Source organism: Heptranchias perlo, chromosome 19 (assembly GCF_035084215.1).
Source record: "Heptranchias perlo isolate sHepPer1 chromosome 19, sHepPer1.hap1, whole genome shotgun sequence".
Taxonomy (NCBI): Eukaryota; Metazoa; Chordata; class Chondrichthyes; order Hexanchiformes; family Hexanchidae; genus Heptranchias; species Heptranchias perlo.
Genome location: NC_090343.1, coordinates 33903117 through 33918716, shown reverse-complemented (window position 1 = coordinate 33918716; position 15600 = coordinate 33903117). Strand labels below are relative to the sequence as shown.

General features: G+C 39.2%; 1 protein-coding gene across 3 annotated transcripts in view; it reads right to left on the bottom strand.

The window, feature by feature from the left end:
- The window catches only part of znf217 (zinc finger protein 217), a 62842-nt gene that overhangs the window by 26002 nt on the left and 21240 nt on the right, over positions 1 to 15600 (bottom strand). For all 3 annotated transcript variants that reach the window (XM_068000603.1, XM_068000605.1, XM_068000604.1), the window contains exon 3: positions 1623 to 3505. In XM_068000603.1, the coding sequence (XP_067856704.1) occupies positions 1623 to 3405 (1783 nt within the window). In that variant the 5' untranslated portion in view covers positions 3406 to 3505. The remainder of the gene's footprint in view (positions 1 to 1622; positions 3506 to 15600) is intronic.

The following is a 15600-nucleotide window of genomic DNA, read 5'->3' as shown; positions in this document are numbered from 1 at the left end:
AGGTGATCACATTACATTCATTTGATACTGCCGCATGACAGTAATTAGTTCCCAGTTTTAAAACTTCAGGAAAACAATTTTCACGTTGAGCACAGCAGCTCATACAGTAGCTCTTCACCAAGAAAGTCTCAGTTGCACCACAACCTCCATTGTGAAACAAAAATTATTACTCCCTCATTGGCAAAAGATGAAAAAAAACTAAAGACTTTTTGCATGACTCCCAGAATCTGTTATTCAATATATTTATTCAATATGGTTTCTCCAGTTTTTGGAGTTAACAAGTATGCACAGCATAGCAAACTTGTGAATATCATAGATCTGCTAAGTCCTTATAAATAAAAAAAAGTTAACTCTTCAAATTTGAAGAGTTAACTGAACAAAATACATCACACCCATGTTGCAACACTTCATTAGATATTGTTGGCTTGTGTGTTTTAGACTACATTCTCGACGAGAGCTCTTGCTCGGAGGGTGGGGGTGGGGGGGCTTTCACTTGTTCAGCTAGCTAGGTAAATTTGCAGCAAGCATGCCCAAGGAACGAAGAGAGAACCCTTTCAATTTATTTCAGGTACTGTTTTTATCTGTGCTTTTATGTAACCCTCCTCATATTTCAATGGCATCAGAACAACACTACACTAGACTTGACTTGGGGGTTTTAACTGCCAACAAATTTATTAAAAACAGTGGGGGGGGGGGGGGGTTAATAGTAGCAGTAATACATTTTTGAAAAACAGAAGTTGAGCCACCTCCTTGTGCAGTTAAAAAAAGATTTGCAACTGCTGTGCAAAACAATTATGTAGCGGTTCTTTTCGTCTCATAACTTATGGAAGCAATTTTCGCTGATTGACAGCTTGAAAAATACCTTAAAAAAATTACCAAGATCAAATATATTTAAATAATAGTCTGTCAAATTCATAAAACACATTTGATCAAATACCACAAAATGTATTTGAATCAAATGGTTTGGACCCTTCCTCAGACATCAGGCACAGACAAACCAATTAAAACCTACAATGAGATATGATTTCTAAGTGAAGTTGGTTTTAATCCCTTTTGTATATTAGCAGAATGTTAGAAGCCAATAACACAAAAGTGCTTAATTTGTCAAAGGTATTTTTTCTTTTAACAGTCTTAAGATAATATACTCCACTGCAGTTCCTGGTTCTTATCACTATTCATTTCAAATACATTGGCACATAAGTAACCAAGGAGTCTAAAATTCAGCAATTTAATAAAACCTTTTAAATATAGTCCAATAATCTCATCTCTTGAAAAAAATACATTTTTTTTTTAAGATTCACTTATGGTTTTAACCACTACCCATTGTCCCTTAAGACATGTTATTAGCGGGAGAGAAATGCACATTTTAATAAGAAACCACTTATTTATAGGTGTACACGTTCAAAACCTTGCAGGACTAGGAAAGACAATTTTTTTTTCCTGGAAGGCTACTGAATTTGACAACAAGATCACCCAAAATTTGGGCTCCTCTGTCTTACTAAAATATACTGTGGCAGAAGTTTGCACAGATTCTTATCTATGACCAAAGAACTTTCAAATTTTGCAAGAAATTTAAAACAGCATTAGACCAAAGCATCCCAATAAGTTTATAACCTTCCTACCTGATGAAAGTCCTTCTCCTAGAACTCCATCTTCTGAGCCCTCTTCAGAGCCCTCCTCAGGTTTGTCAGCTCCTGGACTATGGTCTTCAATTGCTGTAACGGAGTCTATGGATTGAGCGCCAGCTTCACTGCTATCAACTGAATTTGAAGGATTCTCCACACTTTTCCTGCCTTTCCTGTGTACTCTGGAGTGGAGAACTAACTGATGGTAGGTTCTAAAAACCTTACCACACATTGTGCAGTTGGTCGGTTTAAGTTTATTCTGGGTCAATTTTGGGTCAATGTCCACATCTCCCATAGGAGGCGGTCCATTCTGGCCTATATTGCTGATTTTGATTTTAGACTTTTCAAGGTTCTCCAAGGTAGGACCATGATGGCTTTTATCGATGGTCCAATGTTCACTGGAATCCTCTTTGTCAGAGGGTTCCTCTTCATTGTCAGAGTTTGCTATTTGGCCTGGATCTTTCACATTCTCTCGGCCAACTGCCACTTTTCCCTTAGTGGCCAGCTGCCAAGCTTGGTATGTATTGAAGGGATCAAGTTCAGATATCCATTTTCCCAGCTTCACGGGTTTGTTGCAATTTTGTGACAAGAGGGGATTTAAATTCAGCATCTGCAGGAATGCTTCTTGCGATATCGCAACTTCCTGATTTAAGAAGTAATCATCCATTCTATCATCATCAGTTACATCTTTGTTGTGAACTTTACTATGTTCCTTCAAGCTATCTTTATTAGGAAAAAGAAATCCACAAACCATGCACATTTTGTAAGGCGAGGCAACGTTTCCTGAAATTGGTTCCTGCATAGCAACATTATTGATAGTTGCAGGACCTTCCGAATCCTGCTGTGATTTCCCCCTAGCTTTACTCAAATGCGTTCGCATGTGGTTTTTCAGAAACCAAGGCTCCTTAAAACGTCGGCCACATACGTTACAACCATAGGTAAATGAATCCTTGTGTTTCCTCATGTGTGTTTCCAGGCACAAAGCACTCTCACAGGACAGTCCACACACTTTACAGCTGAGCTCACCATCTTCATTTTCATCATTTGCCTCCTGTTCTGGAGAACTTACTGTAGTACATGCCTCTTCGATAGGACTCAACCCTTCCTCCACTTGGAGAACCGCGGGCTCACATAGCGTAGGCCTGTGCTGAATCACTACATGGTGATGGAGTTCCTCAGAGTGTTGAAATCCTTTATTACAAAACACACAAGACAGAGGTGGACATTCTTCAGCTTGGACTGTAACATTTCCTTCCAAACCTTCAAGGGACAAAGCAACACCATTTATTGGTGTAACATCAGTCTCTGCCATTTCAGCATCATTAGGACTGATGCTATTAGACAAAGTATTTGGGGCATCTAAGCTTGTAGGTGACAGATTGGCCTTATTTCTTCCAGTTTTTCTTCCCTGTTGCAAATGGTCCAGTTTGTGCTTTCGAAGATGAATTTTCAAATTTGCTTTCTGGGAAGTTCTATGGTCACAAAAGGGACATTTAAATGGCTTTTCATTTGTATGCATGTGCATATGTTGTGCTAAAAGACTACTGAAAGGAAAGCACCGGTTGCAAATTGAACAATGGTGTTCGATAGAATTTTTTGCATCAGAAAAATCACCAAGTGTTAAGTTCACATCTTCTTTGACATCCACATTCTCAGATGTTTTCATTATGGTGCTCTCAGTAGATTTCATCACAAATTCATGAGTAGGATGGTCAGTAAACCAAGGCATAAGCTCTTCTTCAGATGTTCTTTCCTGGGCGTCTTGATATTGTATTCTCATCACATTATTGAGACAATACAAAGCTTTAGAGTTTCAATTTCAATCTCAAAAGCTTGCTTTTCTTGTATCCTTGTACTTACAGATGCAGGGGTTTCAATTGCTGAAAGCAGAATACAGAGCATTCAAAATAAGATTAAAACTGTCACCATTTAAACCGTTGATATATTGTACAACAAAAAGCTGATTGTTTAAACATTATGCTTCAGTGCTAAAAATAACTATGGATGGAAAAATAATTCCAATTCAAAACAAAATACTTTGCACAATGTGCTTTCCACTGCAGTGTAAATGTCAGGGACATAAAGAACAAGATTAGAAAATCCAAACCAAGTTACTCTTTGGCGAGCTTTATCTAAAACAGCCCAGCTTGGAACCTAGTAAACATTTACTTCTATGTGCAGTTGTTTCTGCTAAACTGGAGACCTGGTAGTCTGATTCCATTTTTCCTTCAGACTATATGGCAGAACTTGCTCCTGAAATAACAGAGCAGCTCAACAGTGCAGGCAATTTTTAGTGGTGAATTGAAGGAGCAAGTTCCCGTGTTTGCACATGTGCAGTAAAGCGCTAAAATCGTGAACTTTCTCCTAGTGGTGAGCAGGCGATATGACAGCTTCTAATTAAAAGGGCCATAGAAAGCCGCAATCAGGGAAATCATTGAAAAAGTGTAAATTTGCTCATTTGCCCAGCTGGAAAGTAGCTAATTATGCCACCAAACAGGTAAGCTTAAAAAATATCAGGTCTAAACTAATTTAACAGCACGGATAATCTTAATGACTGCTAAACAACTAAAAATTAACTTTTAAAAATGTGGAGTCTCATTACTCCTTATTTCAATAGTTTTTGGTCATTAAAAAATTCTAAAAATTAAATTTTTTTTAAACTTTTCCCTTCTGTCTCTAATTTAATTCAATTATTTATTTGGCTTTTTATTTAAAAAAAATTAAATTTTTATTTACAATGACACAGAATAACTTGAAATGCAGCCTGAATCGTTGGGCGTGACATCTCTTCCTGACATTGTGAGCGTGTCTTCTATTCTCAGACTGTTCCATGCGCGTCAACTCACACTGCTCAGAGGCTGAGTTGATTGTGAACTTTTTTTTTAAAATTGTGCGTTATCAAGCAAGTCGACGACGCCACAGAGCCTGCAGTAACTACTTTCGTTAAGTTAATTTGCAGCAGCTGCGGCCTTCTGGCCCATTGTTTCACTGCAGACTACTAAAAGACAGGCTCAGTTCCCAGCCTGACAACTATCATACAGAATTGTCTGGGCACGTACAGTTGCAGTTTGCCCCATTGTCATGTGTCAAATCAGAGGCACCAAAATACTTACTGAAATTGCTTACAATGGAGAAGTCAGTGCGCTCAACTCTCCCATTTCTGGATTCTCCAGTTTTGCCACTGAACCTAATTGTAAACATCGGAGTTGAAGCCCTATTTCTGACAAAGGATAGACTTACTGGGGGTTGCCGAGTTGTAGCCAGATTGCCAACCGGCGATATAAAATTTTCAGTTTCTCTACAGTAAAATTACAGAACTGAGTAAAATATTGTGAAATCTCTTGATAAATTTAAAAGGTTAGCAGGCAGTCCTCAGGTTTCATTACCAAAACATTATAATATAATCAATTTATTTGTGGAAAAGACATTTTAAAATTCTATATACACATCTTAAATAGAAAAACTTCCAAACTTTTCTGACCGATTACCACAACTGCCCTAGCTATCCACTGCCATATTTGTCTGGATCACCCTAAAATAAACACTGCTTTTCCCTTGACAACTAAATCATCCTATTAATTCCAGAGGGCAGGGGAAAATCACCATATTCCTTTTCACCTCCTGAGCTCCCTTCCCCCACTCCTATCATCCGCATAGAAGACGTCTGTTCTGAGGAACTAATTTCTGCATTCCCAAAATTGAGGCCATCTACTCCGTTCCATAACCATTCCCAGCTCTGACTGCAAATCTCTATACCTTCACCCACATCCCAACTTTTATCAGACTATTTTTTTCTTCCCCAATGGTAGTGCCACAGAGGTGTAGAAGGAGGATAACTTGGTAAACCCTCATGGCCCAGTTCTACATGTTCCAACATTGCAGCACATCACCATATAATAGCTTCTCCTCCCACACTGTCATTCTCTAGTGTATCCCAAGGTTCCAAATTTGGCACCTTATTCTCCATCTATACAGGGTCAGTTTTCATACATACACTGGCAAAACCCTGTTTAGCCTCTTCATTGCAGCCTAGCTTCCATGAATGTTGCTGTGCTGTCAAACTGCATGCCAGATATCAAGTTGTAGAAGATCAATAATTTTGTATTAGGTCTATTATTAAAATCTTAACTCAACTCAATGTGATGGATCAGATATCAAACCAAAGCACTCGTAACAAAAAGGTCCTGAAATCAAATGGTTAGCTTCCAGTCGTGTCCAATAACACCAGAAAATAAACCATAACTAAACAATGTCCAGCCATCTGCAGTTCCCAAAATGTTGCCACTTGGTGGCACTATAATAAAATTCTAAACCCAAGTTCACTATTTTGAGCTTTATTGATTTACGTTCATTTCCCTCCACAACTTCAGCTTCCAAACAGACAGTTTTCCCAGTTTCATTAAAATTGGCATTTTCATTGCCTTTTTAATAAAAACAAATACAGTCACTGAACATACACTATAGGTCAACTGCAATAAGAGACACAAGGTGACCAGAGTCATTATACATATCCTGGGAGCAACGCGTGTGCACGCATTCGGTATGGAAAGCAGAAGTGAAGCAATGTGTATGTAAGAAGTATAGAAATATAGGCTTCTTTCTGTAAATTTAATTTTTTTTTTTTAAAAAGATCTAATCGTTCAATGTAAATCGACTTCAAGATTATGTTTGATAGGAGTTTTATTGGTTAAAACCCAAAAATTACAATTATTTTATTGAATACAAATCTATTCATGGTGAGGCAAGAAAAACAACAGTATTTCAGCATCTCCCTGTACGCAGCATTGGGCACTATGACTGTCTGAAAGTGTTTTTATTTTGATCATTTTCTCTTCAGTGATCAGTCTGAAACAAGGTCATCTTTGACCACTTCCTGTATAAATCACCACTTACACCCACCCCAGGAAAAAAACTCCCAAGTCGCTCACAACTGCACTTTCAAGCCTACATCTGCCTAGTCTTTGGCCCTTCACTCACCACAATACCTCAGCAGCTGTTGATTTGCATAACTACTCCCTCCTCCACCTTCCATGCCCCTGCCTCCAGCAAAATTTTCATCTCCCATCCTGGTCAGGCCCACCTTCATTCAAGTCTAAAGGGGTGCAGGACTTGTGTATTTGGCAGACAACTGGTTTAGCCCAATCTCGTTCGGCCATATCAAGCTCTACTAGGCATCTGTTTTTCTGCCAAAACCACACACAATTGTAGGATCATGCTGGAGAGCAAGGGATAACCATCTGACTTCTTTTCTTCACCATCAATTGTCTCATTAAATCCCTCTTCCCTGCCATTCCACCCTCACCTCCAACAAGTGCAAAGAGTTCATGGATTTCTTTGTCACTAAGAACGATACCAGCAGGCCATTGGTTCCCTGCAGATCCCATCATTTATATTTAGGAGTACCAGCAACAAAAGAACTACGCAACTGCTTGAATGTAAAAACACCGTAGCAGTAGTCAGAATGTGGTCAGGAATTTTGTAACCTGACCATAACCACTTCTGATTATTACTGCACGAGTTATAAAGAAGGATCTGCTGCTTCTTCTCGTCTAAACTGAAAATGGGGTTTAGAGCAAAGGGATAAAAAAAAGTGAGCATGCTTTCTTTTTAAGAAAGGAAGCAAATATAAAACTCAAAACATTTACAAATAGTGGTTTTCAGGCAGATGTATGGGAGATTGCCTGCAAATAGAGACATTCCTGTCCTCCCTGAGAGAATGGCAGCTACCCAAAAGGAAAACAGTGTTAATATTGCAGAAACCATTTTAGAATAAAGTTTGCAAGCTACTGTTATAAATGTTTTGAGTTTCCCCACTTGCTTCCTTTTTTAAAAAAACTTTCACTTTTCTCACCAAGTTTTCTTCATTTTTAACCCCATCGTCACTTACACCAACAGACAAAAATGTTAGTAAGGCAGCAAATAAAGAAAAGCACAGAAACCTGATACCTCAGGACCCCCTGGGATCTTGGGTCCCTAATTTGAAAACCCATGGTCAACATTTTTTTTTCCTCCTGCAATCACCCAGTAACTTTATTCGGGCAAATAACTCAAAATAAGTTACTACAATACTGTCCATACATACAATTATACTTTGAAATAAGAGAGGATCTGCCAATTTAGAGCACAGTGGCATTTCTGCTGCCCGAGTAGTGGAGAACACAGAATCTTCAGAGGCCCAAGGAGTTCTCAGCTAGAGGTATTTTCAGTTCTGCAAATTGAAGCTTTGCATGTTACACATGTAGTACTATAGGCTCTGGAGGAAAATCTTCCATCGAGCAAAGCAAACCCAGTCATTTTAAATCACAGTGCTATTCTGCAGTGGAAATACAGCACTGCTGTAGAGTGAGGGAAAAGAGATGAACTGCAGCAGTATTTCTTTAATCACACATCATAGATTCATTTGTGCTGGTACTGTTGGAACCTAGCTGCATACAGTGCTTTGTGCAGCAGGTGGTACTTGTGGTTGTGCCAAGTTTACTACACAACCCATTATTATTTTGTTGCAATGTACTGGTGTTATACTTTAAAGTTTCAAAATAAGCCATTGTTCTTTCTACAAAGTTGTATATTTTGTATCTGGCAAAAACACATCCACCCACTTCCATCAGAATACTAAATAAAATATATTAAACAGTCCTACTGTACAATACAATTCCACATCACTGCTGTGACCAACACCATAATCCAGAAATGAGCAAGCTTTTCCAAAAGCCTTGAAAACCCTTACCACTGCAAAAAGTGCCATGTGTGGTCTTTAGAAAGATTACCCTTTTCCAAAAAAGGAAGTCAGATCCACTTCTAATATTTCATTAAAACTACAGTTGGTTTTATTTTATCCATCTGTATATTGACAGAGATTTCTTTTTTGGTGCTACATTCATGCAAGTTGGCAACTACACCAAAATCAGAAGCATCAGTGCTATCTCCAAGTAAAACTTTTATAAGATGGTACAAGACAGTGACAGCTCAAGTCTAAAGAGGAACAAATACAATGCCCTAGAAGCCATGGCTAGCCACAATATTTGGGCTCGTGCAGTTGATGCATCAGTATTACCTGTATTAATGCATCAGTATTACCTGTATTAATGAATCAGTATTACCCCCCCACCCTCCCTATCTCTAACCTCCTGCAACCCCTACAATTTTCATCCTCCGGTTCAAATCCCTCCATGGCTCTCGCCCCCTCCCTATCTCTGTAACCTCCTCCAGCCCCTAAAACCCTTCGAGATCTCTGCGCTCCTCCAATTCTGGCCTCTTGCACCATTGGTGGCCGTGCCTTCAGCTGCCTGGGCCCTAAGCTCTGGAATTCCCTCCCTAAACCTCTCCCCCTCTCTCTCTCTCCTCCTTTAAGACGCTCCTTAAAACTTGCCTCTTTGACCGAGCTTTTGGTCACCTGTCCCTAATATCTCCTTATGTGACTCGGGGTCGAAATTTGTTTGATAAATCGCTCCTGTGAAGCGCCTTGGGGACGTTTTACGATGTTAAAGGCGCCGTGTGTGAATGGGGGTTGCTGTTGTGAAAAAGCCAACAACATGATTCATCCTTGGCTTCCAAGAACACTTGGGACAAAGTGCCACATGAAAGGCTTCTATGCATGCTCAAGGGGGTTGTAGAGGCATGGTAAAAGCTGGAACTAGAATACAGGGACCCAGCCCTACTCTCTAAAGCTCTCTCCCTAAAACCCAGCACCCAGTCCACTAGTATAATACCTCAAAGGCCCAGCTTTCCAACCAAGATCTCAGTTGCCCCTCCTCAATCTCCAACTATAGCTCAGTACCCCTTTCTTGATTGGCTTGTCATCCCGTCGAGTAGAGAAGAATATGGGGTGATCTGTTCGAGGAGTTTAAAGGGATTCGATAGGGCTGATAGAGAGAAACTATTTCCTCTGGTTGGGTCGGGGTGGGGGGGAGGGAGTCCAGAACTAAGTGGGGCGTAACGTTAAAATTAGAGCCAGGCCGTTCAGGGGTGATGTCTGGAAGCATTTCTTCACACAATGAGGAGTGGAAATCGGGATCTCCCCCCCCCCCCCCCCCCCCAACAAAAAAGGCTGTGGATGCTGGGGGTCAGTTGGAGCTTTCAACACTGTAAATGGATAGATTTTTGTTGGGTCTCGAGGGATTTGGAGCAAAGGCGGGTACACGGAGTTAGGATACAGATCGGCCGTGATCTGACTAAATGGCAGGACAGTCTCGAGTGGCTGAATGGCCTCCTAATGTTCCTATTCCTTTTGCCTCCCCCCAGCAAGTTACAGTTTCCTTGAGCTGTTTCCTGCTAGTTGTCTCATTGGAATCCCAGCAGTATAACTGGGATTAATGTAGTTTGTTTTTAAAATGGACACTGTATCCCCCCCCACCCCCCCATCATAATTGACTGGACTATGTTACACGGCAATGGGATGGTGACAAGCTCGGCCACCCGTAGTCTGAAAATTGTAGAATCCGGAGCAGCAAAGGTTAAGGGGAGATTTACTAGAATGGTACCTGGAATGAGGGACCTCAGTTTCGTGGAGAGACTGGAGAAGCTGGAGTTGTTCTCTTAGAGCAGAGGAGGTTAAGGGGAAATTTAGATTGATTCCTGGGATGAGAGGGTTGTCCTATGGGGAGAGATTGAGTGGAATGGGCCTATACTCTCTGGAGTTTAGAAGAATGAGAGGTGATCTCATTGAAACGTTTAAGATTCTGAGGGGGCTTGACAGGGTAGATGCTAAGAGACTGTTTCCCCCTGGCTGGAGAGTCTAGAACTCGGGTGCATAGTCTCAGGATAAGGGGTCGACCATTCAAGACTGAGATGAGGAGGAATTTCTTCACTCAGAGGGTTGTGAATCTTTGGAATTCTCTACCTCAGGAGGGCTGTGGATGCTCAGTCGTTGAGGATATTAAAGGCCGAGATCGATGGATTTTTGGACTCTAGGGGAATCAAGGGATATGGGGATCGGGCGGGAAAGTGGAGTTGAGGTCGAAGATCAGCCATGATCTGATTGAATGGCGGAGCAGGCTCGAGGGGCCGAATGGCCTACTCCTATTTCTTACGTTCTAATACCAGCAATATTAGTCCCTCACAATGGATGCGTTGGCTTCCTCCGAATCTTTTAAGCACCGCTGTCATACATATAACATGCAACATTGTGACATACATACATTGTGTTGATGCTCTAAGATTCCAGTATAATCTGGCCAGCACAAGTTGAGGCTACAAGACTATCAACATTAGGAGCTGATCAAATGCTGCTTTCGCACTAAGCGGAAATCAGCATAACCAATTCCCCCAAGCGCAAGACTCGCATTGCTGGGGACAACCCCCAGATAAACTTGCCAGATCCAGGTTACTGGGAAGACCCGGTAATGAGTTTTCCTGCCAGCTAGTACAAATTGCCATGACTGGACAAGCAGAGTTCAGTTTTGTTTAGGAATTTCCAAATCAGTAACATTAATCTTTATTTTTCAAATGAAAAGCACCTGAAACAAAGTATCCATGAGCCATACTGTCAGGTGGAAAATCTACAGAAAGCATTGCCTGCTTAAAACCTCCAGTACAAACCATTACCTTTGTAATGAGAACAAAACAAGTTTTAATATTACTTTCACACATTTATACAGTTAGAGGAAGGAGCATTGACCACACTTCCTGTAACAACCTCTCTCATAAGAGAACCAATGTGCACAGTGATTATGGACAGGAAGTACTGCATTGTATTAACTGCTGCTATATCACTATTAACAGAGAAATAATAAATGCATGCACAATACTCTGGCTTACATATTAAAAAAGTGGTACAATAAACCTGCTTAACAAGTATCCAAGTTTGAACCAATCTCTGCCTATAGTACAGTATTGTCCAATACATTAGCCAACATGTGGCTAATTGCATTTTTGATTGATAACAGAAAATAAGTAACAGACACCATTGTCAGTCATGTGATCTTTCATGCCAGAATTCCAAAACTCGGTGAACAAGACAGCAAAATTTCACACTGACTGGTGGTAGATGATTATACATGTGAAGTACATTTACTTGTATTTTAAGGCGTTGTCAACTAGAATTAGTGCATATAGCTAAAACAGTGTTGCCACAGCCACACCAGTGGATAGTTAGCAATTTCTATTGCACAACAATGTTGTAGTGTACAGAATTAAATGCCCCATTTAAATCAAACTTTTTTCCACATTTACATTATATGCAGAGCTCTCCAGTCAGGCAAATGCCACATCAGACAGTCCAGATGTTTAAAAGAAAAATCATAGGAAATACAGTAAACCCTACACTGACTAAACATCTATATAAGCATCAATATTCCATGCTAAAATTGTGCGTGCAAGAGTCGCACGTGAATTCAATTAAATATTGGGGATGGGGAAGGAGGACAGACAGACTTCGGATGATTTACAGAGAGAATCAAAAACTACAAGCCACACCAGATGCTATCTCCATGTGCAACCGAAAGAGACAAAGAAACCAAATAAATGGACACTCAAAAATGACAAGATTTCAGGAAATTGCATGGGTTGGCAAGAAGTCCAGCAATATTTGAGTTAAACATTAAAAACTGAAAACGAAGGGATGTTACTTATGTTGATCATACTCTCATTCACATTATATATCCACACATGACAACAGTGACTGAACTGTATAGTAATTACACTACCATGCTTCGGTTTAAATCAGCAGATGGTGTACAATTCTTTATTATTTAACTGCAGTGGAAAAATGTCAACATATAGAATGAAACAGCTTTGTCAGTGACCCTACTATAATACATGAGCAACTATCAAATACAATTCTAACTGTAAATGATCATTTTAAAACAAAATTTGCAAAAAAGAGACATCCATTTTCAATTATAGTTTACAATTAATACCGGCTAGACCATCTAAATGAACTGCTAATTGTCTTATCTAATGAGGTCAGTTTAAACAGAATTCCATACTTGAGGAGATTAACTTTCTAGTAACTGGGAACAATAGCACGAGTGCCAACAATGGTAAAACTAGTTAAATTGTCAACACAAAAAGGAGGGGAAAAAAGGCAAATATGAAGGGCTCAAAATAAATAAATATTCTGAATTGTTTAAAACACAGCTCCTTGCCAGTAAGACAATAGATGGCTCAACAATTAAATTCACAATCCCGGTTCCGCTTCATATTCATATCATTACAAAACTGAGCTAAAGACATTTTTAAAAAAACACTTAAGGCACAGAAATGATAATAAGTGCACTTTTCACTATTTTTATCTGCCATGTTCAGCTGTATGAAGACCAAACTTGGATTTTGTTCCTCTTTCCATTGTAGCACAATTTAGCGTCCAATTATAGTGTTTAGCAATCTGGCTGCAGTTGAGCTAATTTACAGTAACTGATGGAGAATGTGTTTCCCAACAGATTGGGTTGGACATTTTTGGTTCAACTTTAATGCAACAGAAAGTGATTCAAACAAAATCTAAAAACAATGACTACACTAACCCAATGCTGCCCACTACTATTGCGCATCTCTCTGTGCAGTTTGCTAGTTGAGCTTTTCATTTAATATCAATGACCCAGCTTCAGATTTAAACAAGAGGTTTACATTCCTGCTATAAATTTCCCCCCTTCTTGGTTCTGGGACCCATTCAGCTACAATAAAATCTTCCCCGATCATTGCTCCACAGCATCTCAAACAGTTCCTCTAAAAAGAGATGTATTTTTGCTGCCATTGATAAGCACCACTTTCAAGATTCTTTTAATAAAAGCTTCAAAAAATTCCTATGCAGTACTCTGAATTAATAAATATTCTAATACTTTTGTTTATAAGCGTAGTAGACAAAATGCCATTGATACTGTAACAAAATACGACAGTGGGCAGCCCTACAGCATTTCTAGCAGTTTGTCAGCCTCTGCAGTTCGTTTCCCAGGATATGGCTTGTGCATTGTGGCATTCATTAGAGTCCATTCTCTGATTCAGCAAGAAAACAGCTGTGTGGAAGGATGCCTGCTGGAAATACAGAACATTGTGTACACACACACACACACACAATTATGAATTCAACTTTTAAATATATACAATATGTGCATGTAGAAGCAGCACTCCAATATAACTTTGGGAAAGGTTTTTTTTTTAAAAATTGTTTCCTCATTCGAATATCATTTCTAAATAAGAACACACAGATCTTGGTAGCATCAGCAACTGGAAATAAATGAAAATTAAGCAGAAATGTGGATTTAAACTTGATACGTGGTACCCAAGGTTCCATGGGGTGCACTGCTGCAGCCCAAGACAAAAGTTTGAACATCAAAAGAAAATCCAGATTAGGATTCATTATTTGCAAAATAGATACACAGATGTCAACAGGTGTGGTAATATATCCTCCTTAGGTTAATGATTTTCAGTGCTATGGTCAAGCATTTGTATGAAAGTCCATTAATATTTGTTTTAATTATGATCAAGAATGTTAGTTTTGCTTTAAAACCTAATCTCAAAGAATTATCAGACAAGAATGATATTGGACAGTATACTGCAAACTTCCGTTATCTATTCACTCAGGCTATGTTGACCATTGCTAACAATCTAAGAAACAACCATTAACATAATCAAGTTCGAAAGATTGCACAGATTCATTCAGAACAAACAGAATCATTACTACTTCTATATTATAGGCACTCCCTCAAGTGGTAGAGTGTAAGTATCGCGGTAATAAAATTCTATTGGTGTGGTCTTCACACTGATTTTGAACAAGTTGCTGACATCAACAATGCAGAATTATAAATGCATAAGGTACTCAATTCTGCACCACATACATTTGCAATCCAGCAATCAATGGCCCATGACAGGCATACCACAAAATCCCTATTGGCATTATTAGCAACCATTTGCATGGAACAGCCACTCTGCCTGAAGTAGCACAGTGGCTTCCTCCACAAAGATTACTCTTTTAAGTTACAAGTTGATAAGACATGGAGGAGGGGAGAAAGGAAGTAAGAGGGAAAAAGCCCACTTTACATTTCAAAAATGTCCTTCAAGAGTACCTTTTATTTCAAGTGTGCACCCCACTATAATGTGAAAGTAGGGACGAAAAACATCCATTTTATAATGTGGAAGTACAAAGCACTAGGACCAAGTGATTATTTTTACTAATGGTTCCTGGGCATTTCTTTCATTGCAAGACAAGTACCTTTTTAACTTGGTACCCTTGCATTACAAAAAAAAGTGCACTTTCCCCAAAATTTGACAAAATCAATTTTTAAAAATGTTGAAGAGCATCTCTGATTTAACAGAAGCTGAACTGTTTTAGAGTTCATTTTGTTTCATTAAATTTACAAAAAAAAATACACTAATGTATAATCTAAAGTGGTAGCCTACTAGCTGTAAATTTGACGTTTCAAAATGAAGCCCAATGATCCTTAATTAAACTAGATGTTTAAGGTACACAAACACTATACACAGGCCATTGTGTTCTGGGGCAACCTGAACAACAGATGTGAAGTCATCAATGCTACCTAAACTGAATCCAGGGTTTCTAGATGGAGTTGGCGTTCCATCTGTACGTGTGTTCACTCCACAAAAGACATCCTAAATACACACCCAAAAAAAAAATCCTGTGGACTCAAACTTGAACCAATGGCTCTAACCACCTTATAATTATTGATCGAAGAGTATATTATGGAAGAATTATGTATGGAATCAAATAAAGTTCACTAAATAAGTTTAAAATCAAAATTGAAAGGTCAATGGGACACTGGCACCAGTACCAGGACAGGAGAAACTGTACCGTTGCAACAGGTTCCATCTGAACCGGGCTGGGACCAAGGAAAATGATAAATAGGGCAGTCACAAAACTTTAAACAGTCAGAAATTATGCTGTAGGCACTAGAGGTAAAGGGGAAACTAAAAGATGTAAAGTAATGAAATCAGGAGAGAGAAATAAGAAATGCGTAAGGAAAAACATTAGAGCAGAAGGACAGGTTAGGATGTGTGGTCTAAATAAACCTTTATACAAACACGG